The sequence below is a fragment of the Callithrix jacchus genome, chromosome 22 (assembly GCF_049354715.1).
Source record: "Callithrix jacchus isolate 240 chromosome 22, calJac240_pri, whole genome shotgun sequence".
NCBI lineage: Eukaryota > Metazoa > Chordata > Mammalia > Primates > Cebidae > Callithrix > Callithrix jacchus.
The window spans coordinates 10,796,401-10,823,280 of NC_133523.1; the positions used below are offsets into that span (position 1 = coordinate 10,796,401).

Here is a 26,880-nt window from a genome sequence, read left to right on the forward strand (position 1 = left end):
GCTGAGACTACAAGTATGAGCCACCGCCCCTGGCCTTATACTTTCATCTAAGAGTTTATAGATTTATGATGATTTACACTTAAGTCTTTCATCCTTTTTTTTCTTTTGAGTCAGAGTCTTGCTCTGTTGCCTAGGCTGGAGTCCAGTGGTGCAATCATGCCTCATTGTAGCACTGAACACTTGGGCTAAAGCAATCCTCCCACCTCAGCCTGCCAAGCAGTTGGGAGTAGAGGTACATACTCTCATACCTGGCTAACTTTGTTTTGTTTTAGAGATGGAGTCTCACGAAGTTATCCAGGTTGGTCTTGAACTCCTGGCCTCAAGCAATCCTCCCACCTTGACCTCCTCAAGCACTATGATTACACGCATAAGCCACCACGCCTAGCCATCATTCATTTTAAGTTGACTTTTGTCTATGTTAGGGAAGCGTACATTTTCTTTCTGTTGCATATGGATGTGCATTTTCCCCTAGCATCATTCTATGGAAATACTAGCCTGTCTTCCATTGTATCATCATAGTACGCTTGTCAAAAATTGTTGGACTCGGCCGGTCATGGTGGCTCACATGCCTGTAATCCCAGCACTTTGGGAGGCTAAGGCAGGCAGATCACGAGGTCACGAGAACGAGACCATTCTAACCAACATGGAGAAACCCCATCTCTACTAAAAATACAAAATTAGCCAGGCATGGTGGCGGATGCCTGTATTCCCAGCTACTTGGGAGGCTGAGGCAGGAAAATCACTTGAACACAGGAGGCAGAGGTTGCGGCGAGCCAAGATTGCGCCACTGTACTCCAGCCTGGGCAACAAGAGTGAAACTCAGTCTCAAAAAAAAAAAAATTGTTGGACTCAATATGCAAAGGTGTATTTCTGTGCTATTTGGTCACAATGGTCTATTTTTGTGTCAGTATGCTAGTACTAAATTGTTTTTATTAGTATAAATTTGCTGTAAGTTTTGAAATTAGGAAGTTTAAGTCTTGAAATCAGGAAGTGTAAGTCCACCAACTTTGTTTTTTTTTTTTTGAGACAGAGTTTTGCTCTTGTTACCCAGGCTGGAGTGCAATGGCGCGATCTCAGCTCACCGCAACCTCCACCTCCTGGATTCAAGCAATTCTCCTGCCTCAGCCTCCCGAGTAGCTGGGACTACAGGTGTGCGCCACCATGCCCAGCTAATATTTGCATTTTTAGTAGAGACGGGGTTTCACCATGTTGACCAGGATGGTCTTTATCTCTTGACCTCGTGATCCACCCGCCTTAGCCTCGCAAAGTGCTGGGATTATAGGCGTGAGCCACCGTGCCTGGCCTGTTCTTTTCTTTTTCTTTTTTTGTTTTTGATACGGAGTTTCACTCTTGTTGCCCAGGCTGGAGTGCAATGGCACGATCTCAGCTCACTGCAACCTCCGCCTCCTGGGTTTAAGTGATTTTCCTTCTCAGCCTCCTGGGTAGCTGGAATTACAGGTATATGCCATCATACTCAGCTAATTTTTGTATTTTTAGTAGAGACAAAGTTTCTCCATGTTGGTCAGGCTGGTCTTGAACTCCCAACCTCAGGTGATCCGCCTGCCTTGGCCTCTCAAAGGGCTGGGATTATAGGTGTGAGCCACTGTGCCTAGCCTTGTTCTTGTTTTTCAATTCTTGTTTTGTCTCTTCAGATTTCCTTGAGGTGCCATATTTAAAAAATGGAAAAATGTGGGAAAATGGCTCTTAAAAAGTAATCAAGTAGGCCGAGCGTGGTGGCTCATGCCTATAATTCCAGCACTTTGGGAGGCCAAGGAGGGCGATCACAAGGTAAGTTCGAGAGCAGCCTGACCAACATGGTGAAACGCTATTTCTCCTAAAAATACAAAAATTAGCTGGGTGTGGTGCACATGCCTGAAATCCCAACTACTCAAGAGGCTGAGGCAGGAGAATTGCTTGAACCCAGGAGACAGAGGTTGCAGTGTGCCAAGATCGCTCCACTGCACCACAGCCTAGGCGACAGAGTGAGACTCTGTCTCAAAAAAAAAAAAAAAATCAGTAATCAAGTGGTCAAAGCTATCCCTAAAAGGCTAGCAGTGAGCAAGTACTATTTCGCAATGAGAAAATAAAAATCTTAGAGAGATGTTTTGAAAAATTCCATGTCACTTTTGAAAGTAGGCCATATGGTAAGAATAAGCTAAGCATTCACGCACTAAAGCAGAAAGAAGCTGAAATTCTTGGAAGTGTTAGAGCTGCCTCTACAATGGGAAAAATGACCCCTCAGTCTAAAGACTGAGAAAGCGTTAAGTGTGTAGCTAGAGGACATATCACTGCACCTCCCTTTTGATAATAAAGTGTGAAAAAACAGCCTCTATGAATACTACTGTGAGAAGGTTGAGGAGAGCAAGAGAAAGGAGTTTTGAGCCAGTATTGTCTGGCTGGGCTGGTTACATAAAGCATCAGAGCCTCAAAAATTTAAAGACCACAGGAGAATCAGCATTGGCTTATGCCAAGGCAATATTAGCATTCCCAGCAGAGCTCACAAAACTCATAAAGTCTACCAGCCAGGCACAGTGGCTCATGCCTATAATCCCAGCACTTAGGGAGGCCAAGATGGATGGATCATGGTCAGGAGTTCAAGGCCAGCCTGACCAGCATGGTGAAACCCCGTCTCTACTAAAAATACAAATATTAGCCCGGCATGGTGGCATGTGCCTGTATTCCCAGTTACTCAGGAGGCTGAAGCATGAGAATTGCTTGAACCCAGGAGGCAGAGTTGCAGTGAGCCAAGAACACACCACTGCATTCCAGCCTGGGTGACAGGGCGAGATTCCATCTCAAAAAAAAAAAAAAAAAAAAAAGTCTACCTTCCAGAGCAAGTTCTCCAACCAGTGGTACCTGCATCCATGAATGCCAAGGAGGCCCTGGGGTTCAGGGCCTGGAAAGATCACCTACTCTGGTGAAGTGTGGCAATGTAGCAGGTCACAAGAATAGGCCAGGCCTTGGCTACTAAGCAAACAATCCCTAGGTCCTTTAGAACAAAAGCAAAACTTGCCTGCCTCCATTGTGGCAAAAATACAAGAAGGCGTGGGTGATGGCCATCTTGTCCTTGGAATGGTTCTACCGAGGCTTTATTCCTGATGTGAAGAAATACTTTGAAGAGAAGGGGCTGCCACTCAAGGTCCTCCTCATAATTGACAATGCTCCTGGCCATCTCCACTCTCTCTTCTTTGCCAATAAGAATGTAGAAGTGATGTCCCTGCTGCTTAACATGACATCACAATGACAGCTACTCAGTCAAGGCATAATCAAGTAGATTGACTGACCTATACCCAACTGACCTTCAGGAGGATTCATGCCATCCTGATGTTAACTCTGACTGAACCACAATGGATTTATGAAAGCACTTCACAATCGTACATGCAACTGTCCTTATTCCAGAGGCTATAGATGCCCCAAAGCTCAACAAACCCAAAGCCAGCTGGAAGCAATTATGGAGTCAGGGAGTCAATGATTTTGGAGCTTCCCCACTACTGATGCAGTAGTTAGGAATATCTTTTTTTTTTTTTTTTTTTTTGAGATAGTGTTTTGCTCTTGTTGCCCACGTCACAGTGCAATAGCATGATCTTGGCTCACTGCAAACTCCACCTCCCAGTTTCAAGCGATTCTCCTGTCTTAGCCTCCCAAGTAGTTGGGATTACAGGCGAATGCCACCATGCCTGGCTGATTTTTGTATTCTTAGTAGAGACAGGGTTTCATCATATTGCTCAGGCTGGTCTCGAACTTGACCTCAGGTGATCCACACACCTCGGCCTCCCAAAGTGCTGGAATTACAGGTGTGAGCCACCATGCCCAGCCAGGAATATCTTAAATACCGCAAGGGAAGTTGGTAAGAAAGCCTATCTCTGACAGGACTGAAGACAATGTTGAATAACACACAGAAGAGCATAAATTCTTACAACAAGGAACTCAAAGATCTGCTGAGATGCTCTATAGATTGATGATGATGATGATGCCTTAAAAGAGGCAGTGCCGGCCGGGCGCTGTGGCTCACGCCTATACTCCCAGTACTTTGGGAGGCCGAAGCGGGTAGATCATGAGGTCAAGAGATCGAGACCATCCTGGTTAGCAAGGTGAAACCCCGTCTCTACTAAATATACAAAAAAATTAGCTGGGCATGGTGGTGCGCGCCTGTAGTCCCAGCTACTCGGGAGGCTGAGGCAGGAGAATTGCTTGAACCCAGGAGGCGGAGGTTACAGTGAGCTGAGATCGTGCCATTGCACTCCAGCCTGGGTAACAACAGCGAAACTCCATCTCAAAAAAAAAGAGGCAGTGCCACAGATTTGGACACTTGAAAAATTTGCAGCAGTTTTTCAACAGGCAAAAGTGTTAAGAAAGTTTATCATCCTTAAGTAAGATCCTTTGATGGAACAAAGCCTCCATGTCACCCTGGAATAACATGCCAACAAACACTGCAAGATTTTTTTGATGACTCAAAAAAAGAAAAAGAAAAACTAGCTTCCTATATTTCTCACTAGGCACCTGCAAATATAAACACAGAACCTTCCATGGTTAAGGATCTGCAACCCTGAGGCTGAACAGATCACAACATTAGTATTATTTAGCCTCCTCCAACAAGTCAACATCTGCAGTCAGAACCTAGTTCTTCCAACATTGATGATCATCCTGACATTCTGTCAAGATTCAAGTTAGCCTGATGTCTCACTGCTTATCTGTAATGCTACAGCACGTGACAATGTTAGGCACCACACAGCAATCAACATCACCATAAGTATACATGGGTTATCAAGAGAGAAGCAGGATTTTGATGAGTGTTAACATGCTCACTCAGGTCACAAAACAAAATCAATCTGTGAATATTAAAACAAATTTTATACTATACTATGTAGGTGACATATACTATGTGGGTGAGCCTGCAATGGCTGTGTCTACATTAACACATAGAGACTATTTTTCTTGTCATGAATCTCTAACAATCCAAACAACTATTTACATAGCTTTTACAATGCATGAGGTATTAATAGTAATCTAGAGATGATTTACACAGTATACATGAGGATGTGCACGGGTTACATGCAAATATGCCATATAAGGAAGGACTGGGCATCTGTGGATTTAGGGGGTGCTGGAACCAATCCCCTGTGTATATTGGGGGATAACTGTATTTAAAAAATTGAAACTACTTAAGGCTTTATCACGTTTACATTCATAGGGTCTGTCTCTAAAGTGAGTTCTTTCAAGTTTCCGAAATTAAATAAAAGTACTGAATAAGTTTTCCCACATTCCATACATTTACAGAGAGTCTTTCCAGTGAGTCCTTTTATGTCTATACAAGGAACGCAGAGAACTCAATGCCTTCCCACATTCCTTACATTCATACAGCTTCTCTCCAGTGTGAGTTTTTTCATGTCCTCGAAGGAAACGGGAACGAGTGAAGGATTTACCACATTGCTGACATTCATAGGGTTTCTCTCCAGTGTGGATTCTTTCATGTCTTAGAAGGCAAGTGAGCCAAGAGAATGCTTTCCCACATTCCTTACATTCATATGGCTTCTCTCCAGAGTGAATTCTTTCATGGACTTTTAAGTTACTGAAATGACCAAAGGCTTTCCTACATGTTTTACACTCATAAGGTTTTTCTACTGTGTGGGTCCTTTTATGCTGAGAAAGGTATTTGAAACAACTGAACGCTTTCCCACATTCCTTACATTCGTATGGCTTTTCTCCAGTGTGAGTTGTTTCATGATTTTGAAAGGAAGAGAGATCACTAAAGGCTTTCCCACATTTACATTTATAGGGTTTCACCCCACTGTGAGTTGCTTCATGTCTTCGAAGGGAACCGGAAAGACTGAAGGCTTTCCCACATTGTTTACATGTATAGGGTTTCTCTCCAGTGTGAGTCCTTTCATGTCTTTGAAATAAACTGGGACAACCAAAGGCTTTTCCACATATCTTGCATTTCTGGGGTCCATCTCCTGTGTGTGTTATCATGTGACTTCGAAAGCTGGAACTATGAGATAACACTTTCCCACACTGCTTACATTCATAGGGTTTCTCTCCAGTGTGAGTAGTTTCATGATTTCGAACTGAACTAGGACAATCAAAGCCTTTTCCACATATCTTACATTTATGTGGTCCATCTCCAGTGTGCCTTATCATGTGTCTTCGAAAGCTTGTGTGATGATAAAATGTTTTGCCACATTGCTTACATGCATAGGGTTGTTCTCCAGTGTGAGTCCTTTCGTGTAGTCGAGTGTAATAGTAACAGCTGAAGGCTTTCCCACATTGTGTACATTTATAGGGTTTCTCTCCCGTGTGAGTTCTTTCATGTCTTAGATAGGTACTGTAATCAGGGAAGGCTTTGGAACACTGCTTACATTCATATGCTTTCTCTCCCGTGTGTATTCTCTCATGTCTTAGATAGGAACTATAAAAAGGAAAGGCTTTAGAACACTGCTTACATTCATACGGTTTCTCTCCAGTGTGAGTTCTTTCATGCAAATGAAATAAACTGGGCCAAACAAAGGCTTTCCCACATAACTTACATTTATAAGGTCCATCTCCATGGTGTGCTGCCATGTGTCTTCGAAGGTTTCCAAGAGAACTGAAAGTTTTTGCGCATTCTTTACAATCGAAGGGTTTCTTTCCAGTGGGAGGCCTTTCATGTGTCTGAAAGCAGTGCTGATGACTATTGGCTTTCCCACGTTGTTTATGTGTATATGGCTTCTCTCCATATTCCTGATGCTCCCATGATTTGTGTCCAGTGTCAATTCTGACATTGCAATTAAGAGATGAATGACCCATGACGACTTCACACTCACTGCTGTCACATGGATCTACTCCAGGAGTGTTCTTGTTCACAATACTCTCTGGAATTTGGCTAAAAGTTTCTCCACATTGACTGTTATCAATAATTTCACATGTATGACTTCTGTAACAAAGAAGTATATTACTAAAGGTTTGCTTGTAAGTGTTTTTATACGTATTAAAGTACTAGATTTACATTTTTAACATTATCATGCAAAGTACAGGCTTCATGCCCTGTTTGAGTGTGAAGTGACAGTGCAGTGTAAGATGGCTCCATCACAGCTATTAGCAAAATCGTGATATTCACATGGGGATTCTTTTTTTTTTTTTTTTTTTGAGACAGAGTTTTGCTCTTGTTACCCAGGCTGGAGTGCAATGGCCCAATCTCAGCTCACCGCAACCTCCGTCTCCTGGGTTCAAGCAATTCTCCTGCCTCAGCCTCCCGAGTAGCTGGGACTACAGGCGTGCGCCACTATGCCCAGCTAATTTTTGTATTTTTAGTAGAGATGGGGTTTCACCTTGTTGACCAGGATGGTCTCGATCTCTTGACTTCGTGATCCACCTGTCTCAGCCTCCCAAAGTGCTGGGATTATAGGCGTGAGCCACCGCACCCGGCCTCACATGGGGATTCTTAATACCGTTTCGGAGGGAACTATTTTGCAAAGACTGAACAGCTATGTCACATTTAACTATGTGTTCCTGGGGAACATTTTTTTTTTTTTTTGAGATAGAGTTTCGCTCTTGTTACCCTGACTGGAGTGCAATGGCACGATCTCGGCTCACTGCAACCTCCGTCTCCTGGGTTCAAGCAATTCTCCTGCCTCAGCCTCCCGAGTAGCTGGGACTACAGGCGTGCGCCACCATGCCCAGCTAATTTTTGTATTTTTAGTAGAGATGGGGTTTCACCTTGTTGACCAGGATGGTCTCGATCTCTTGACCTCGTGATCCACCCACCTTGGCCTCCCAAAGTGCTGGGATTATAGGCGTGAGCCACTGCGCCTGGCCCGGAAAATTTTTTTTTTTACAGATATGGGGAAACTTACTATGCTGCCCAGGCTGATCTCAAACTCCTAGGCTCAAGCAATCTTACCTTGGCCTCCCAGAGTGCTGGGAATACATGTGTGAGCCACTGCACTTGGTTAGAAAAAGGATTATTAGAATGAATAAATTTAAGCTGGGTTTGTTCAATCTCTTTGCTTTTGTCTCACTCTCTCACCCAGGCTGGAGTGCTGTGGAGTGATCTTGACTCACTGCAACCTCCGCCTCCCAGGTTCAAGTGATTTTCCTGCCTCAGCCTCCCAAGTAGCTGGGATTACAGGCACTCGCCACCACAGCCAGTTAATTTTTTGTATTTTTAGTAAAGACAGGGTTCTACCACGTTAGCCAGGATGGTCTTGATCTCCTGACCTCATGATCTATCCACCTCAGGCTCCCAAAGTGCTGGGATTTCAGGAGGGAGCCACCACGCCCCACCTTCTTTGCTTGTTTTTAAAATTTTCTTATCATTCTATGAACCACTCCAGGGACATAGCTTTCTTTTGTGAGTGCAAATTACCTTAGATTTCTCCTGTGATTTTGGCACTGATCTTCAATGTTCTGGTCCTCCCATTTCATTTCTAAAAGGTAGACCCAGAAAAATCACTAAAAATTTTTACAAAATTATAGAAAAACTCTAAGATTTTACAGGTACTACAATCATGCATGATTCATTCACCAAAGGACACTTGACTCTTCAACAACACAGGTTTGAACTGCACACAGCTCCACTTATATATGAATATTCTTCAGTCTCTGCTACCCCTGGGACAGCAAGACCAACCCTTCCTCTTACTCAGCCTATTCACTGTGAAGACAACAAGGATGAAAACCTTTATGATGATCTACTTCCACTTAATGAATAGTAAATACAGTTTTTCTTCTTATAAGTACCACGCGCTAACCAATTGCGCCACTGGAGCCGTAGTTTTTCTTCCTATGATTCTCATCAACATTTTCTTTCCCTAGCTCACTTTATCATGAGTATAGTATGTAATACATATGACATACAATATATGGATTAATCTAATGTTTATATTACCCATAAGTGGGCCAGTCAACAATAAGCTGTTGTGGGAGATAAAAAAAGTTATTAGAGGATTGTATGACTGTTTGAGGAGCTGGCACCTCTAAACCCTGTGCTGTTCAAGGATCAACCATATCCCCTTTCCAGATTTCAAATCATGAACAGTGTTGATGGCCAGGGGACAAATGTCTCTAATTGACTGAGTGAAGAGATGATATCATCCTTACCTATACAATCCAGGTTCCTAATGGTTTCCTGCATTACATTTCTGTAGAGACTCTTCTGTGATGGACCCAGCAAAGCCCACTCCTCTTGTGTAAAGTTCACAGCCACATCCTCAAAAGCCACTGAGTCCTGAAACATCCCACATGTGCAGAGGGGGAAGGTTGAGTTGGACAGCACTGAGAATCCATAGTCACTTCACAAACTGCAAGATGCTGTGGTTTCCAAGCATTTATTCAACGACACAGTAAACCCACTCTTATTCTGTCTACAGTCACTTTTTCCCACAAAGCCATTATGATGCCTTAATTGAATGTTTGGTAAAGTAACAGTCGAAGAGAAACATCCGTCTTGTTGGTGAGTTAAGTGGGTGAGTCTTACTACCTGCATCACCCGTGATGTCTATTTCTACGGAGTTCTTGTCATGACAAAGTACAACTACCTGTTGTGTAGAAGAGTTACCACTACCAATCCTGAAACTGCATATTCTGATAAATGCTCATTTGCAAACTTGCATCTTTCGTGGTATCTAGGTACCAGATTAAGAAGGGGGTCCCACCAATGTAACTAATAACAGAGGCTAAGTGTGCCTGAACTGTTTATGCAAATATATGGGCCAGGCATGGTGACTCCTCCCTGCAATCCCATCACTTTGGGAGGCCAAAGTGGAAGGACACTTAAGAACAGGATACTTAAGAACAGTAGTTTTGGACCAGCATGGGCATCATAGTGAGCCCTTTTCTCTACAAAAAATAAAACTAGGCCTGACTCAGTGGCTCATGCCTGTAATCCCAGCACTTTGGGAGGCCAAGGCAGGTGGATCACTTGAGCCCAGGAGTTCAAGACCAGCCTGGGCAATATGGTGAGACCCTGTCTCTACAAAAAAAAAAAATAGCAAGGTGTGTTGGTGCTTGCCTGTAGTCCCAGCTGCCCAGGAGGCTGAGGTGAGAGGATTACCCAAGCTCAGGAGCTGGGGCTGCAGTGAGCCGTGATCATGCCACTGTACTCCAGCCTAAGCAACAGAGTGAGATCCCGCAATAGAGTGAGACCCTGTCTCAAAAAACAAAGGTAAAAAATATATATAAATATATATATAACACACATATATAATTATATAGATTTTAAATATATTTTTCTATAATACATATAAATTTATATATACATATTTGATCTCTATATTATAAAATATATATTATATAATATATACATATTTATTATATATATGCAATATGTTTATATACTATGTTATATATAAGTATACTATATATCATTGTTTGTATATATGTAAAATGTTTCTATATGCCATGAATATTATATATTCACCATGTTTATATCTATAATATATATAAATATATATCTTTTTAACTTAACTCCTATTCCCGCTCTGAGAGTTTGGAAGTTTGTTACATGGTCAGCAGAGAGAGAATACCTGTTAGCCACTGCTAGGTGTGAATGTTTGTGCTTTCCAAAACTCATGTTGAAACTTAATCCTCAATCTGACAATAATGAAATGTGGAACTTTAAGAGCTGATCAGATCTTGAGGGTTTGGACCTCTGGACTGTACTAATCCACTTGCAGATTAATGGCTTCATGAGTAAATGGAGTATCTCAGGAATAGGCCTAGTGTCCTTATAAGAGAAAGAGACCAGAACTAAATACTGGGCCCCTGGCCATGTGCTACCCTGTGCCACCTAGGGACTCTGCAGAGTCCCCACCAGCAAGAAGGCTCTTACCAAATGCCAAGACTTGACCTTGAGCTTCCCAGCCTGCAGAGTGTAAAAAACAAATAGTATTTTTTATAAATTACCCAGGCTCAGGTAATCCTGCTATAAGTAACAATAAACAGATTAAGACAGTTATGAAAAAACACTCTGGGCCATGTGCAGTGGCTCACACCTGTAATCCTAGCACTTTGGGAGGCAGAGGCAGGCGGATCGCAAGGTCAAGAGATAGAGACCATTCTGGCCAACAAGGTGAAACCTTGTCTCTACTAAAAATACAAAAATTAGCAGGGCGTGGTGGTGCACACCTGTAGTCTCAGCTACTTGGGAGGCTGAGGCAGAAGAATTGCTTGAACTTGGGAAGCAGAGGTTGCAGAGAGCCGAGATCGCGCCACTGCACTCCAGCCTGGTGATAGAGTAAGACTGTCTCAAAAAAAAAACCGCTCTGAACACTGGATCTCTACTGAGAGATCCTAGTAGCTAATGTTTCACATGTTTGGTTGCAACTTGTTACTTGGGATATTTAGTCCATCCTATGCAATTACACTAAGAGAGAACATTTGGAAACTGGCAACTGGTTTCCTCTAGACCAAATGTAGTTAAGCATGACAAAAGACTCATAAAAAATCTCACTATTTCAATGGAAAAATTACAAATTTTTCATTGGATAATGACAAAGGAGAAGGAAAGACAGGGAAAGATTGTACATATTCTAAGAAAAAACTCAATGTCCCCTCAAACTGGCCAGGTAGCCGGGCGTGGTGGCTCATGCCTGTAATCCCAGCACTTTGGGAGGCTGAGACGGGCAGATCACTTGAGGTCAGAAGTTCGAGACCAGCCTGACCAATATGGTGAAACCCCGTTTTTTTTTTTTTTGAGATGGAGTTTCGCTCTTGTTACCCAGGCTGGAGTGCAATGGCGCGATCTCGGCTCACCGCAACCTCCGCCTCCTGGGTTCAGGCAGTTCTCCTGCCTCAGCCTCCTGAGTAGCTGGGATTACAGGCACACACCACCATGCCCAGCTAATTTTTTTTTTGTATTTTTAGTGGAGACGGGGTTTCACCATGTTGACCAGGATGGTCTCAATCTCTTGACCTCGTGATCTACCCACCTCGGCCTCCCAAAGTGCTGGGATTACAGGCTTGAGCCACCGCGCCCGGCCCAGCCACGTCTTTTTTAACTGGCCAGATACAGTGGCTCATGCCTATAATCTCAGCACTTTGAGAGGCTGAGGCAGGCAGATCACAGGTCTGGAGATTGAGACCATCTTGGCCAATATAGTGAAACCCCGTCTCTACTAAAAATACAAAAAAAAAAAAAAATAGCTGGGCATGGTGGCGCGTGCCTGTATTCCCAGCTACTCAGGAGGCTGAGGCAAGAGAACTGCCTGAACCCAGGAGGCGGAGGTTGCGGTGAGCTGAGTTAGCGCCATTGCACTCCAGCCTGGGTAACAAGAGCAAAACTCCGTCTCAAAAAAAAAAACAGACTGAGGCAAAGAAACTAAAAATCAGCATAATATTAATGGGATATAGTAAATATAATATTAACTAATTGAAAACTCAGAAGAGGGAAAACTATGCAGCTGGATTCATATGTGATAAACATGTAATGAACAACAGACACTCAGTCAATGTAAGGCTCTGACCTGTGGTGCTTCTGACTTCTGATAACAAAGGTGTGCCATTTGCTGAACACCAACCAATTCTTCAGCAACAACTGGGTGTCCAATAATTCACTTCTTACGCTACACAGAATTAATACAGATCCCATAAGTTTCTTACTGGAGGGCTCAGTCCCACAACAGGCCCCTACCGTAGATGCCATTTGTAAGCCCCAGGAACTAACCTTTTAACCAACTGGGTATAAATACAACAGCACCATCCTCCGGTTCAATAATTGGCTAAAACAACTCATGAAACTCAGCAAAACACTTAAGGTTACTAGTTTGTTATAAAGGATGTCTCAACAACAGCCAAATGGAAAAGAGGTATTCAGCAAGGGGAAGGGCAGGGATGGGGGAAGCTTTCCCTCTTGAGTGATACCACCTTCCCAGCACATCAGTGTATCCACCAGCCTGGAAGCTGTCACGATGTCTTTTTTCCTTTTTTTTTTTGAGATGGAGTCTCACTCTTTTAGTCCAGGCTGGAGTGCAGTGGCGAGATCTTGGCTCACTGCAACCTCCGCCTCCCGGGTTCAAGCAATTCTCCTGCCTCAGCCTCCTGACAGGTGGGATTACAGGCCCAGCTAATTTTTGTATTTTTAATAGAGATGGGGTTTCGCCATATTGGCCAGGCTAGTCTCCAACTCCTGACCTCGTGATCTGCCCACCTCAGCCTCCCAAAGTGCTGGGATTACAGGTTTGAGCCACCACACCTGGCCCCAATGTCTTTGTTCAATAAATTTTACACGACTGGTCAGGCACGGTGGTTTACACCTGTAATCCCAGCACTTTGGGAGGCTGAGGTGGGAGGATCACCTGAGGTCAGGAGTTTGAGACCAGCCTGACCAACATGGAGAAACCCTGTCTCTACTAAAAATACAAAAAATTAGCCGGGTGTGGTGGCATATGCCTGTAATCCCGTCTACTCAGGAGGCTGAGGGAGGAGAATCCCTTGAACATAGGAGGAGGTTGCGGTGAGTCAAGATCATGCCAATGTACTCCAGCCTGGCAACAAGAGTGAAACTCTGTCTCAAAAAAAAAAAATTTATACAACTTAATCTCTAGCCTCCCTCCATTTCCTAGGGTCAGAAGATGGGGCTTAAAGTTCCAATCCTGTCATCATGTGTTTGCTCTTTCAGGTCACCAGTCCCCATCCTGAAGTTACCTAGTGACCTCACTCTGAGTCACCTAATTAGCATAACTTTACCTAAGGTCTGACAAGAGCTTGGTGGGAATAACAAAACACATTCCCATCACTGGCAAAAATCCAAGGATTTTAGGACTTCTTTACCAGGACCTAGAAATAATGACCAAATATTTTTTAGGCTGGACACCATGACTCACACCTGTAAATTCAGCACTTTGGGAAGCTGAGGTAGGAGAATCATCTGAGATCAGGAGTTCAAGACCAGACTGGGCAACATGGTGAAACCCTGTCTCTACGAAAAATACAAATATTATCTGGGCATGGTGGCGCACACCTGTAGTCTCAGCTACTTAGGGGGCTGAGGCAGGAAGATTGCTTGAGCCCAGGAGATGGAAGTTGCAGTGAGCCATGATCATGCACTGCACCCCAGCCTAGGTGGCAGAATAAGACTCAAAAAAAAAAAAAAAAAAGACCAAATATTTTTAAAAACTATATCACAGACCCAAATAAACTCTCAGATTCATAAACCCTTCGTCCAGCATGCAGAACCAAAAGGTGTCTTTCTCTAAGTCAGCCCCAACAGACTTTTAAATTTGTACAATACTCTGATTAAACAAACACAGTAAATGTAAAAGCAGACTTCTAATAATGTTGATTTAACCCCAGTTCTGTAATCCTGGTTAACAGCTAGAATTAAATAAATCACCTCAGGCCAGATGAGGTGGCTCACACCTGTAATCTCCATACTTTGGGAGGCCAAGGCAGGCGGATCACTTGAGCCTATGAGCTCAAGATCAGCCTGGGCAACATGACGAAACCTCATCTCTATGAAAAATACAAAAATTTGCTGGGCATAGTGGTACATGCCTGTATGGCCACTTGAGAGGCTAAGGTGGGAGGATCACTTGAGCTCAGGAGGAGAGCCGGAGGTTGCAGTGAGCTGAGATTATGTGGCCTAGGTGACAGAGCAAGACTCCATCTCAAAAAAAAAAAAAAAAAGAATAGATTGTGTGCTGGCTCAGACTGAGTCCAGCAGGAAGGAGAAAAATTTAAAGAAAATTTGCATTACATTAATTTTGGGCAGGCTGGTGAGTGAAGACAAAATTATTCAGCTAATCATTTCTAAGGCAAAGTGGGAATTTGGAGGGGTTTTTGTCTGGTTTTGTTACAGGTTAAAAAGAGGCTCATAGTCAAAGCAATGCAGAGGGCCCAGCCACAAAACTGCCTTTTTAACCCCTCCTAAGAACTGACTGAAGTCAAGGTGAAACATTCTCTGATGTAGGATCAGATTTTCACCTTCCATCCTGCTTTCTCTCCTACCTTCTTTCTAATATTGCTTGCTCTTCACTTTGAAAAGCAATTGTCTGTCAGGGGCGGTGGTAATCTCAGCACTTTGGGAGGCCATGGCGGGTGAATCAAGAGGTTAGAAGATCAAGACCATTCTGGCTAACATGGTGAAACCCTGTCTCTACTAAAAACACAAAAAATTCATTGGGCGTGGTAGCATGTGCCTGTAGTCCTAGCTACTCGGAAGGCTGAGGCAGGAGAATCGCTTGAACCCAGGAGGCAGAGGTTGCAGTGAGCTGAGAACTAGCTGTACTCTAATGGGCAACAGACAGACAGCCTCTGTCTCAAATAAAAAAAAAAAAGAAAAGCAATTTTCTGACTGGGCGTGGTGGCTCATGCCTGCAATCCTAGCACTTTGGGAGGCCAAGGTGCGCAGATCACTTGGGGTCAGGAATTTGAGACCAGCCTGGCCAACATGGTGAAACCCGTCTCTATTAAAAATACAAAAATCAGCTGGGTGTGGTGGCGGGTGCCTGTAATTCCAGCTACTCAGGAGGCTGAGGCAGGAGAATCACTGGAACCCGGGAGACAGAGGTTGTAGTGAGCTGAGATCGCACCACTGCACTTCAGTCTAAGTGACAAAGCAAGACTCTGTCTCAAAAAAAAAAACAAGCCCAGGCGTGGTGTCTCAGGCCTGTAATCCCAACACTTTGGGAGGCCAAGGTGGGTGGATCACCTGAGGTCAGGAGTTCAAGACCAGCCTGGCCAACATGGTGAAAGCCCCTCTCTACTAAAAGTAACAAAAAATTAGCAGGGTGTGGTGGCACATGCCTGTAGTTCCAGCTGAGGCAGGAGAATCGCTTGAACCCAGGAGGCAAAGGTTGTAGTGAGCTGAGACTGCGCCACTGCACTCCAGCCTGGGCCACAGAGTGAGACTCTGTCTCAAAACCCAGAAACAAAAAGAAAAAAAAAAAAAGGAAAGCAATTTTCTGCCTAAGCTTCGAGATCCTTGCAGATCTTATAGTTGGTAGTTTTCTCCTTTTGCAATATACTTTTAGAATAAAGTCACTTCTTACCCAAATCCAGATCTATTTTACTTGAGAAGGTCTAGCAACAGCCCCACAACAGTAACAAAGATAACCTCAGACAGGGCATCACCCTAAGTGTCTCTGCCTGTGGATCTCCAACTTCCCACTGCTCTGTCACTTCTCTCAGCATAAAGGGTTCCTCCCATGTTAGGAATGAACCACCTGCCAGGGAGGTTCCCTGGGAAGAACAACTCAACTGGGTCTTCAATGACCTCTCTTTGCAGGCTCCAGATTGACCTTAGCTCAGAGTCAGTGGCCTCAGGCTTCTCCACCCCACTCGAGGCTACTCACTTACCTTTACATGCCTTACATGGGTATTTAAAAACAAATTACTCATGTGTGATGAATCCAGAAAAATCACTCCAATCCAGCATTTATGTTTATAGGAGAGAAGGAAACTGCAAAGGACCTATATTTTATAGTTCAACAGGAAAAGCACAAGTATCTATCTGTTTCAGACAACAAATGTCATTAATTTATCATTTCCATAATAAAGAATAATTTAGTAAGTAAATAATGATATTTGACTTCTTTAGCTGTTGGAAAGTCCTGTCCCACAGAATTTAGCATTAGTATGTCAAGTCCACATAACAGGAACAGAATAGAGTTATTCACTGTCTCAAATTCTCCACTCTACAAAGGAGAGGAACTAACATTTTGGTAAATTTTTATAATTCATCAATATATCACCCACACTTTCTTGCAAAAATGTATTCATTTTTCTGCAGTCATAATGAAAAACAGTTTTTCCCAATTTCTTTTCACTGCTAGGCCATGAAATTCCATTTGAAATTGTCCAATAAAAAACAATTTCAAATTGTCCTGAGGCCAGGCGTGATGGCTCACTTCTGTAATCCTAGCACTTTGGAACCAACTGCTGAGGCAGTTGGTTCACTTGAGCTCAGGAGTTCGAGACCAGCCTGGCCAACATGGTGAAACCCTGTCGCTATTAAAAATACAAAAAAATTAGCTGGGCATGGTGACATACATCTGTAATCCCAGCTACTCAGGAGGCTGAGGTGAGAGGATTGCTTGAACCCAGGAGATGGAGGCTGCAGTGAGCTGAGATCTCGACACTGCACTCCAGCCTGGGTGACAGAGCGAGACTCCATCTCAAAAGAAAGTAAATAAAAGTTAAAAATAATAAATAAATAAAATATAGGACTAAATATGTAATTTATTTTCTGAAACCCAACTTGTTCTTGCCTCTTTGAACATACTTTCTTTATTAAGCCCTAATGATAAAATACATTTCGCAGTTAATAAAAAGCTGAAGCTGAAATGAGTGAACAAATCTTTTCAAGACGACAAATGCAGGGAGGGGCTGACTGGAATGCAGACAAATCTGACTCAAGTGTCAGTTCAGGTCCTCGTATCACTTGGGACATCTCCCACCCCCATCCTGCTCAGTGAACAGCTGAATAACTACCCTCTCAGGAGACCATACCCTCAATACCACCAACCAGCTGGCTCACCAGCCATGTGTCCCCAAGGAATGGAAACTGGGACTGGAGGAAGAAAAGCTGAATGTTTTAAGGACTTCACTTTTTGAGAAACAGTATACCAGGGAACTCCTCCCACCCGTCGGCACCCAGCTGCTCCCCTATAAGGTCCCACCCCTCACCTCAGGCTGTCCTCTGGGAGGAGTGATTCAAAGCTGATGTTCACTACACACTACAAAAGATTCAGCAGCTATGGGCATCGTGGAGTAGCCCCAAACAGTTCTGTAACCCAGGACCAGGATACCATAGAGAGTGGGTTAAGGACAGATCACCCTGTACCATTTGCAAAGAGGAACCTCAACTGAAAATATTCTTTACAGGTATCTGTGTAGACAAGATAAAGGACAGCCACATACACACATACTTTTCTTTTCTACACTGGAGTCAAGTGGTTATTCTTTGCTTCCTCGAATGTGAAATGTTCACAAACACAAATCTTTTAAAAAAGAGCCATATGTTGCTATGTGAAAACAGAGTGACAATTAAAATAATGCCTCTGTTTGAAATATTGCCTGACGAACAAGTTCATAAAGTTGCCGTGAATTGAGAGGAGAGAAAGTTAGTCTGGGGAAGGCTCTGGAAACCAGGGGCTTTACTGCCAGTCCTAGGAGGAGTTAGGACGAGGGGATAGGGTGATGGATTTGAGACCCTATTGCCCACATCTTTGGAAGGCTGGTCGCCCTTGGGAAAAAAGAAGGTATTGGGGACCCCACGGATCACAGCTCCTCTTTCCAAGCACAAACCCTACACACGAGTCTGGATTCTGCCTGGTGACCTTTCCGTCATCACCGTGCAGCGTCCTCACCGGGTTCACAGGAACTGCGAGCCAGGCTGGAGGCGAGATTGCAGTTGATGTTAACCAGGTGCCCTCAGCCCCGCCGCCTCCCGGGGCCGCCTCCCTGAGAGTCAGGTCACGGCAGACGCCGGCTTCCCCACTGTGCCTGGGGATAAGATCTCTGAGAGCTGCTCAAGAGTCGCCTGAGTTCTTTCTCAGAGCCTGAATTCCAGCGGAAAGGCTGGCGCCAACCAGGCTGAAGACCCCACGAATGAGCCCACCCAGCGGGAGAATGCAGTTCTTCACCTCCTATCCCAGGATGCGCCCCTCACTTTCCCACCAACCAGCGACCCCACGCCCCAGCCACCCCCGTCCGGACCCCTAAACACCCCACCCCCAAACCTCTCAGGGAGGCGAATCTAGGGTGTCCTCCCCTCTCCCCCTATTGAACTGTTTCTGCGGCAGCTCTCGGCATCTGGGTGCGGTGACTCGGGCCGCGAACCTGTGCCGGTTACAACCGCACAATCTGGGGAGACGCGGAGCTGTGGGCGCGGAGCTGCCCAAGAGAGGGCGCCAGGACCTCAGTGGCCGCGCAGGGGCAGGACAGGACACCGGGGTCCCGGCTGCCAGCCTGGCCCCATCATGCGGCCGAGGGGACCGACGGCCGAGCTGGGCTAGGGGGACTTGGGTTTGCAGACCCCGGAGTCGCCCAGGGCGAGGCCCGGGTCCTCTCACGGTCGGTTCCGGCCGTTTCTAACCAGCCCCTTCTTTGCCTCGGGACCCCAGGCCCCGCACTCTCACCATTTCCAGCTTCCAGGTGTCTGGGTGTCCTCCCTACAAGCCAGTGTCCAGTGTGGGTCCCGGCGCCACAGACGCTGATACAGACCTTGCAGGGCGTCTCTCAGCGACAGAGCCAGGACTCAGAGCGCAGGGGCGTGGTGAAGACTCCGCGGGCTCTTTGAACGTCGCACCCTCCTCCCTGCAGCGCGCCTGATTGACAGTTCTCACAGCCCCGCCCCTCGTCCCTGATTGGATAGTGCTCCAGATCCCGCCCCCTAGCCACTGACTGACAAAAGAAGCGATCTCACAGTGCTGAGTGGAGCCGGATGAAGAGGTTCCAGACACTGCCCTTGGCAAGGCGGGCTTCCTCCCAACGCCGTGACCCTACCCCTCCCGAAGTGACGTTTGCATTTTAGCATTTCCTGATTGTACTCAGTGAGTTCTTCCTGCTTTTTCCTCCTGGACAGGGACTCACAAGTGGGTGCAGGGAATTTCAGGCTCCCTGTCCAGTGGAGCCATTCCCTGGCCTCGGAGCAGGAGGGAAACCCAGGGCACACAGGCCACCCCGCGGCAGGAGAGAGGGACTGATGTCCTCCAGGGATCAGGAATTTGGGATGAGGCTGCTGGCGACATGGCCAAGCCTTTCCCTCACCTTATCTCAATCTACTCATTTTCAGCGCAGAAGATAAAAACACGACAGCAAAATAAAATTGTTAAGTATGTGGAAAAACTGAAATTATATGGCAACAATATTTCATAAAAATATCAAAAGAGAACCCGGGAGGCGGAGGTTGCAGTGAGCCGAGATCGCCACGGCCTGGGCGACAGAGCGAAGACCCCGTGTCCAAAAAAAAAGAGAGAAGAAAAGCAAAACTTGAACTAGCTCAGAGAAGCAGCCTGCTGCACTCACAGTTCACAAGCAGACCCCTTTCAGGAGGTCAAACATATTCCCAAGCTGGGAAGCCAGATAATAATTCGTAGAATTGAGTCCTGGGATGGGTTAGAAACTGATTATAAGGAAAGGACACTTAAGGATTTAACTCTGAGATCTCAAAATACCTCTCCTCTCTGTAGGGCATGGAAATGTTCCCTCCTTACGCCATTAAATGTTAAATGTTCCAATCAAAAGCCGAGACGACAGGCTTTGATTTTGAAAGCATTCGCCTTTCTCTATATGTTTATGAAGTCAGAATACTAGACGTAAAAGCATTAGGGCCGGGCGCGGTGGCACACGCTTGCAATCCCAGCACTTTGTGAGGTCGAGGCCGGCGGATCACCTGAGGTGGGTTGTTCGGTTCGAGGCCAGCCTGACAAACATGGTGAAACCCTGTTTCTACTGAAAATACAAAATTAGCCGGGCGTGGTGGCGCATGCCTGTAATCCCAGCTACTGGGGAGGCTGAGGCAGGAGAATGGCTTGAAGCCGGGATCGCGCCATTGCACTCCAGTCAGCAATAGCAAAACTCCCTCTCAAACAAACAAAGCGTTATGAACTAAAAGCTGGTACTCATGGCTAGATAGAAAGGAGGTGAACATGAGATGTCAATAGATGAAATCTTCAATCAACTTCTAGAAAACAGCATTTTCTGTTTAGAAAATGAATGGAAAAAATGATGCCTGAGTATAACTAATGCATAAATGATAGTTTCCTTTAAAAAAAAAAAAAAAAAAAAAGCGTGCGCGCACGCGCACACACACACACACAGTCTATTATCCCAGAAACTGGTCCCTGAAGAATAAACTACTGTTCTATGAGATGCTCCACCCCTCACTCCTCACATTAGCTTCTATTTATTTGTTTCAACACATGTTAAAAGAGGGGACAATGTATCAAACTAACTTATTGTCAGGAGTTTATGTACAGATTTTGTATGTTTTTACAAATGGCAGCAAGTAAGTAGTTGATTTCCTTGCAGTCAGCTCTATGGCAACACCATGCTTTTCTGAATTAGGATGTTTATTTCTGAGTTTTTTTGTTTTTTTTGAGACAAAGTTTCGCTCTTGTTACCCAGGCTGGAGTGCGATGGCGCGATCTCGGCTCACGGCAACCTCTGCCCCCTGGGTTCAGGCAATTCTCCTGAGTAGCTGAGATTACAGGCACGCGCCACCATGCCCAGCTAAGTTTTTGTATTTTTAGTAGAGACGGGGTTTCACCATGTTGACCAGGATGGTCTTGATCTCTTGACCTTGTGATCCACCCGCCTCGGCCTCCCAAAGTGCTGGGATTACAGGCTTGAGCCACCGCGCCCGGCGGGGATTAAGTTCTAACCTATGAATTTTGAGGGGAAACAAACATTCAAATGATAGCAAAGGGGATTATTTCTAGACTTTGAATTCGATCATGTTGATTTATTTCCGACATCTTCCCGGTAAGTCCGGCTACTCTACTTCCTTGACCTGATGATGGAGAGCACCAACCCATTACACATGACAGTCATGCACAGATAGAAATGGTCCTAAAGCCACAGGAAGATCTCATAGACACCTCTTTGGATGACCTAGACTTACTACCATTTTGAGAAGGCTTCTCTTAACACAATTGTAGGGAAAACACAGTAACTGGTTTAGTCATAATTTCTCCACATGAAACAACTGAGGCATACTCTGCCTGAGCCTCTAGCTCATAGCTCTTACTAGATCTTGGCAAAGGGGAAATTGCCACCTTTGACACTGATTCCACATATGCTTTTGGAGTCTCTTTTTTTGCCATTGGTACAATCTGAAAATCCTTTGGATTTACAACTTGTTCTGGTACACCCATTGCCAATGAGCCTACATAACTGGGGCACTGTTAGAGGCTGTTCACTCTCTTTCTTTTTTTTTTTTTTTTTTTTTTTTTTTGAGGCAGAGTTTCACTCTTGTTACCCAGGCTAGAGTGCAATGGCGCGATCTCGGCTCACTGCAACCTCCGCCTCCTGGGTTCAGGCAATTCTCCTGCCTCAGCCTCCTGAGTAGCTGGGATTACAGGCACGCACCACCATGCCCAGCTAATTTTTTGTATTTTTAGTAGAGACGGGGTTTCACCGTGTTGACCAGGATGGTCTCGATCTCTTGACCTCGTGATCCACCCGCCTCGGCCTCCCAAAGTGCTGGGATTACAGGCTTGAGCCACCACGCCCAGCCAGAGGCTGTTCACTCTCTACTAAAATGACTCTAGTTCACGGTCTAGCCCATACCAAGGAGACTTCTACAACATCTCTGGGGCTTAAAAGACTGCTGGTCAGGCACAGTGGCTTATGCGTGTAATCCCAGCACTTTGGGAGGCCAAGCCGGGCAGATCACCTGAGGTCAGGAGTTTGAGACCAGCCTGGCTAACACAGAGAAACCATGTCTCTACTGAAAAGACAAAATTAGCCCGGCATGGTGGCTCATGCCTGTAATCCCAGCTACTCAGTAGGCTGAAGCAGGAGACACTTGAACCTGGGAGGCAGAGGTTGCAGTGAGCTGAGATTGCACCACTGCACTTCAGCCTGGTCAACAAGAGAAAAACTCCATCTCAAAAAAAAAAAAAGAAAGAAAGAAAAGGCTGAGCGCAGTGGCTCACGCTTGTAATCCCAGCACTTTGGGAGGCTGAGGCAGACAGATCACCTGAGGTCAGGAGTTCAAGACCAGTGTGGCCAACATGGTGAAAACTTATCTCTACTAAAAATGCAAAAATTAACCAGTGTGGTGGCAGGCGCCTGTAATCCCAGCTCCTCAGGAGGCTGAGGCAGGAGAACAGCTTCAACCAGGGAGGCAGAGGTTGCAGTGAGCCAAGATATTGCCACTGAACTCCAGCCTGGGCAACAAGAGGGAAACTCTATCTCAAAAAAAAAAAAAAAAAGACTGCTAAACAGGAAGCCAAAAATGGCACCTTGTCTCCTCTGCCATTATCCTTGACTTATATTATCAAGTAAAAGCCCAATAATCAGAAAAAGACCAATAGGTACAAAGGGCAGACAGCTTTGGACAAATTATACATGAGGCCAATCACACTGTAGCTTCTTTCTTTTGATCTTTTGCCATGTGCTAATCTTTCACTGGATTGAACATAGATGCAGATGATGGCTACTTAATAATCTAAAAGGCAACTGGCTCTGTGTGCCTTGGCATGCGCAAAATTTCTGACCCAATTATTTCCCAGTGCGCTACTTGTAAATCTCACCCAATTGCTGAATGAAACCAACATACCTCAGAGAATCCTCCAAAGTCCATGCTGGCCCTCACAGTATTCCAAATGGATTAGTTTCTCTCTTGCTAAAGTCCATTCCCATCGTTTGGTGATTGTCTGCATGTTTAATGGTGGGCTCAATGCTGTACACCTACACATGCTCATGTATGAATGGTGAAGTAAGGAGTAATGGAAATTATTTCTCATTTTGGCATTCCTTTGTGGGCTGAAGCAGACCATTGAAGTAATTGAATAGCTGATATGAAACACATTCTTCTTAGCCGGGCACAGTGGCTCATACCTGTAATCCCAGCACCTTGGGAGGCCGAGGCAGGTGAATCACGAGGTCAGGAGTTCGAGACCAGCCTGGTCAACATGGTGAAACCCCATCTCTACTAAAAATGCACAAATTAGCCAGGCATGGTGGCGTATGCCTGTAATCGCAACTACTCTGGAGGCTGAGGCAGGAAAATCACTTGAACCCAAGAGGTAGAGATTGTGGTGAGCTGAGATGGCGCCATTGCACTCCAGCCTGGGCAAAAAGACCAAAACTCCATCTCAAAAAAAAAAAAGAAAGAAGTTGTTCAAATAAGAGATAGAAATGACAATTACGCACATGAAATGATGCTCCCATCGTTGGTTGTCAGGGAAATGCAAATCAAAACCACAGTGAAATTCCAGTCCACACTCATTGACATGGCCATTACACAACCAATTTGGGAGTGGGTGGAAGAAGTGGCAACCCTTATGCGTTGCTGGGGAGAATGTTAAATCCTGCAGCCACTGTGTAAAACAGTGTAGCTCTTCCTGAAAAAGGTGAACTTAGAACCACTCTGTGACCCAGCCATTCAACTCCTAAGTATACATCCAGAGAAACAGAAATCGGAAACACACACAGACACGTATACCCCAATTTCATGGCAGCCTGATTCACAATAACCAAAGTAGTATTGTGGAAACAACCCCCATGTTCGTCAACATATGAGTGAATAAACAAAGTGTGGTTTATCCATAAAATAGAACACTCAGGCACAAAAAACTGAATGACTGGTACATTCTGCTACATGAAGAACCCTGAAAACATTTTGCCAAGTGAAATATATCAGACGCAGAAGGACAAATATTGTAGGCTTTTACTTATTAAATACCTAGAACAGTCACACTCATGGAGCAAGCAAGTAGAAGAGGGATTATCAGGGCCTGAGGATAAGGTGGAACGAGGAGTTGTTTTATTCACTGGGTAATGAGTTTCTGGGTGGAGTGATAAAAAGTTCTGGAGATAGCTGTAGTAGTCACACTACATTATAAATGTATTTAATGCTACTGAATTGCACACTTAAAAATGATGTCACCGGCCTTGGTGGCTCACACCTGTAATCCCAGCATTGTAGGACACCAAGGCAGGCGGATCACAAGCTCAAGAGATCGAGACCTTCCTGGCCAACATGGTGAAACCCTGTCTCTACTAAAAATACAAAAATTAGCGAGTAGTGATGGCATGCACCTGTAATTCCAGCTGCTCAGGAGGCTGAGGCTGGAGAATCTTTGAACTCAGGAGGCAGAGGTTGCAGAGAGCTGAGATTGCACCACTGCACTTTAGCCTGGCAACAGAACAGAACTCCACCTCAAAAAAAAAACGAAAGAAAAGAAAAAAAAATGATTTCAATGACAAATTTTGTGTTAGTGTGTGTTACTTCAACACAACTTATAGGTGAAAGACAAGACACAATTCCAGTTACTAGAGACAAATGTAACTATTTCTGGGATAAAAACTTACACTGGACGGTGCTGTGCATGTTGGTATCTACCTGTAGCTACTCTGGAGTCTGAGGTGGCAAGATCACTTGAGCCTAGGAATTAAAATTCAACTGTGGCAACATAGCCAGACTCCACCTCTAAAAAGAATAATAAAATAATAATAATACACTGGATGGAGCTGGACATGGTGGCTCATGCCTATAATTCCAGCTACTTGGGAGGATGATGTGGGAGGATCCCCTCAGGCCAGGAGTTCAAGACTTGCCTGGGCAACATAGTGAGATCTTGCCTCCAAATAAATTTTTAAACTTAGTGCAGAGTGGTGGTGCATGCCTGTTGCCCCAGCAACTTCAAGACTGCAGTGGGAGGATCACCTGAGCCCAGGAATTTAATGCTTCAGTGAGCCATGAGGATACCACTGCATACCAGCCTGGGTGAGAGAGCAAGACCATGACTCAAAAAAAAAAAAAAAAAGAATAGAGTAGAAAGTGTTAAAAGTGAAATATCCACCAAAAAAAAAACAACCAAAAAAATATGAAGAGAACATCAATGAGCTGTGTAGTAGTGACTACACGGGTACAAGTAACCTGTGTTTTAGGTTAAAAAAATGATTGGAGGCCAGATGTGGTGGCTCACACCTGAAATCCCAGCACTTTGGGAGGCCAAGGCGGGCAAGATCACCTGAGGTTAAAAGTTCCAGACCAGCCTGGCCAACATGGTGAAACCCCATCTCTACAAATAAATACAAAAATTAGCCAGGTGTGGTGGTGCATGCCAGCTACTCCAGAGGCTGAGGCACAAGAATCTCTTAAACCTGGGATGTGGAGGTTGCCAGTGAGCTGAGATTGTACCACTGCACTCCAGCCTGGGCAACAGAATGACACCCTGTCTCTTTCTTTTTTTTTTTTTTTTTAAATCTCCAAGTTGGCCACTCCTGGAGACGCTGTCTTAAAAAAAAAATGCTCAGTAAATGAGCAAATTAAAAAAAGAAAAATCAGCCATGTTTTCCAAATTAGATGAAAACTCTAAACCTTGAAATACAAGAAGCTCCACAAACCACAAGCACAATATGTATGAAAAAATCTACACAAGGCACATCATCATCAAACCTCTGAAAGCCAGAGATAATGAAAAAAAAATATTTTTTTGAGATGGAGTCTTGCTCTGTTGCCCAGGCTGGAGTGCAATGGTGCAATCTCCACTCACCGCAACCTCCACCATCCGAGTGATTCTCTTGCCTCAGCCTCCTTAGTAGCTGGGATTACAGGCATGTGCCACGATGCTCAGCTAATTTTCTGTATTTTTAGTAGAGACGGCATTTCACCATGTTGGCCAGACTGGTCTTGAACTCCTGACCTTGTGATCTGCCTGCCTAAGCCTCCCAAAGTGCTGGGAAGAAAATATGAGCTGACACCACATGTGCCACCACACCAGACTGATAATGAAAAAAATTTGAAACAACTGGAGATAAAAGACACCTTAACTACAGAGACACAAAAATTGATTACAGACTTGTTATCAAAAACAATGCAAACCAGAAAACAATGGAGAAAAATTCTTAAGAAACAAACAAACAAAAAACAAATACACCAATCAAGCATTCTATATTCAGCAAATATCTTTCCAAATAATGGGAAAATAAATACTTTATTCAGCCATGGTAAAAGTGTTTGTAATCAGCATACTTGCTGATTGTCAACTGAATTCCTGGGGCAGAAGAAAAATCTTACCAAATGGAAATCTGTGAAGAATGAAAAGCACCAGAAAGGCTAACTACTTGAGTAAACATAAAGGAGTTTTAACTATTGTCTATTTTTAAAAGAAAAGATCACTGAATCTGTAAAAAAAAAAATGAGGGGTAAGAAACGAAAAGACAAAAAATAGCAATTTCTTATGGTGTTATACAATTAATGTGGAAAGGATCTGCAATAGGCAAACAAAT

General features: G+C 44.5%; 1 protein-coding gene across 3 annotated transcripts; it reads right to left on the bottom strand.

The window, feature by feature from the left end:
• Window positions 1-4,830: 4,830 nt before the first annotated feature.
• On the bottom strand, window positions 4,831-19,166 carry LOC100410675 (uncharacterized). 3 transcript variants are annotated; one of them, XM_035286473.3, is made up of 5 exons: window positions 19,053-19,166; window positions 12,438-12,536; window positions 9,076-9,202; window positions 8,342-8,402; window positions 4,831-6,910 (listed from the first exon to the last, which is right to left on the bottom strand). In XM_035286473.3, the coding sequence occupies exons 2-5, from the start codon at window positions 12,474-12,476 to the stop codon at window positions 5,272-5,274; spliced, it is 1,866 nt and encodes a 621-aa protein (XP_035142364.1). In that variant the 5' UTR covers window positions 12,477-12,536; window positions 19,053-19,166; the 3' UTR covers window positions 4,831-5,271. The 3 variants fall into 3 exon arrangements, with proteins under 3 accessions (XP_035142364.1, XP_035142365.1, XP_078216748.1); XM_035286474.3 differs by lacking the exon at window positions 12,438-12,536; XM_078360622.1 differs by lacking the exons at window positions 8,342-8,402; window positions 9,076-9,202; window positions 12,438-12,536.
• Between the last annotated feature and the right edge of the window lie 7,714 nt (window positions 19,167-26,880).

What these genes read in the sequence shown, in the direction of transcription:
- LOC100410675 (XM_035286473.3), bottom strand. Translation starts at nt 12,476, where the DNA reads ATGGCACACCTTTGTTATCAGAAGTCAGAAGCACCACAG. An exon ending in AGAAGTCAGAAGCACCACAG is followed by an intron (nt 9,203 to 12,437) that starts GTCAGAGCCTTA and finishes GGGATGTTTCAG; the next exon opens with GACTCAGTGGCTTTTGAGGA. An exon ending in TAGGAACCTGGATTGTATAG is followed by an intron (nt 8,403 to 9,075) that starts GTAAGGATGATA and finishes TCTACCTTTTAG; the next exon opens with AAATGAAATGGGAGGACCAG.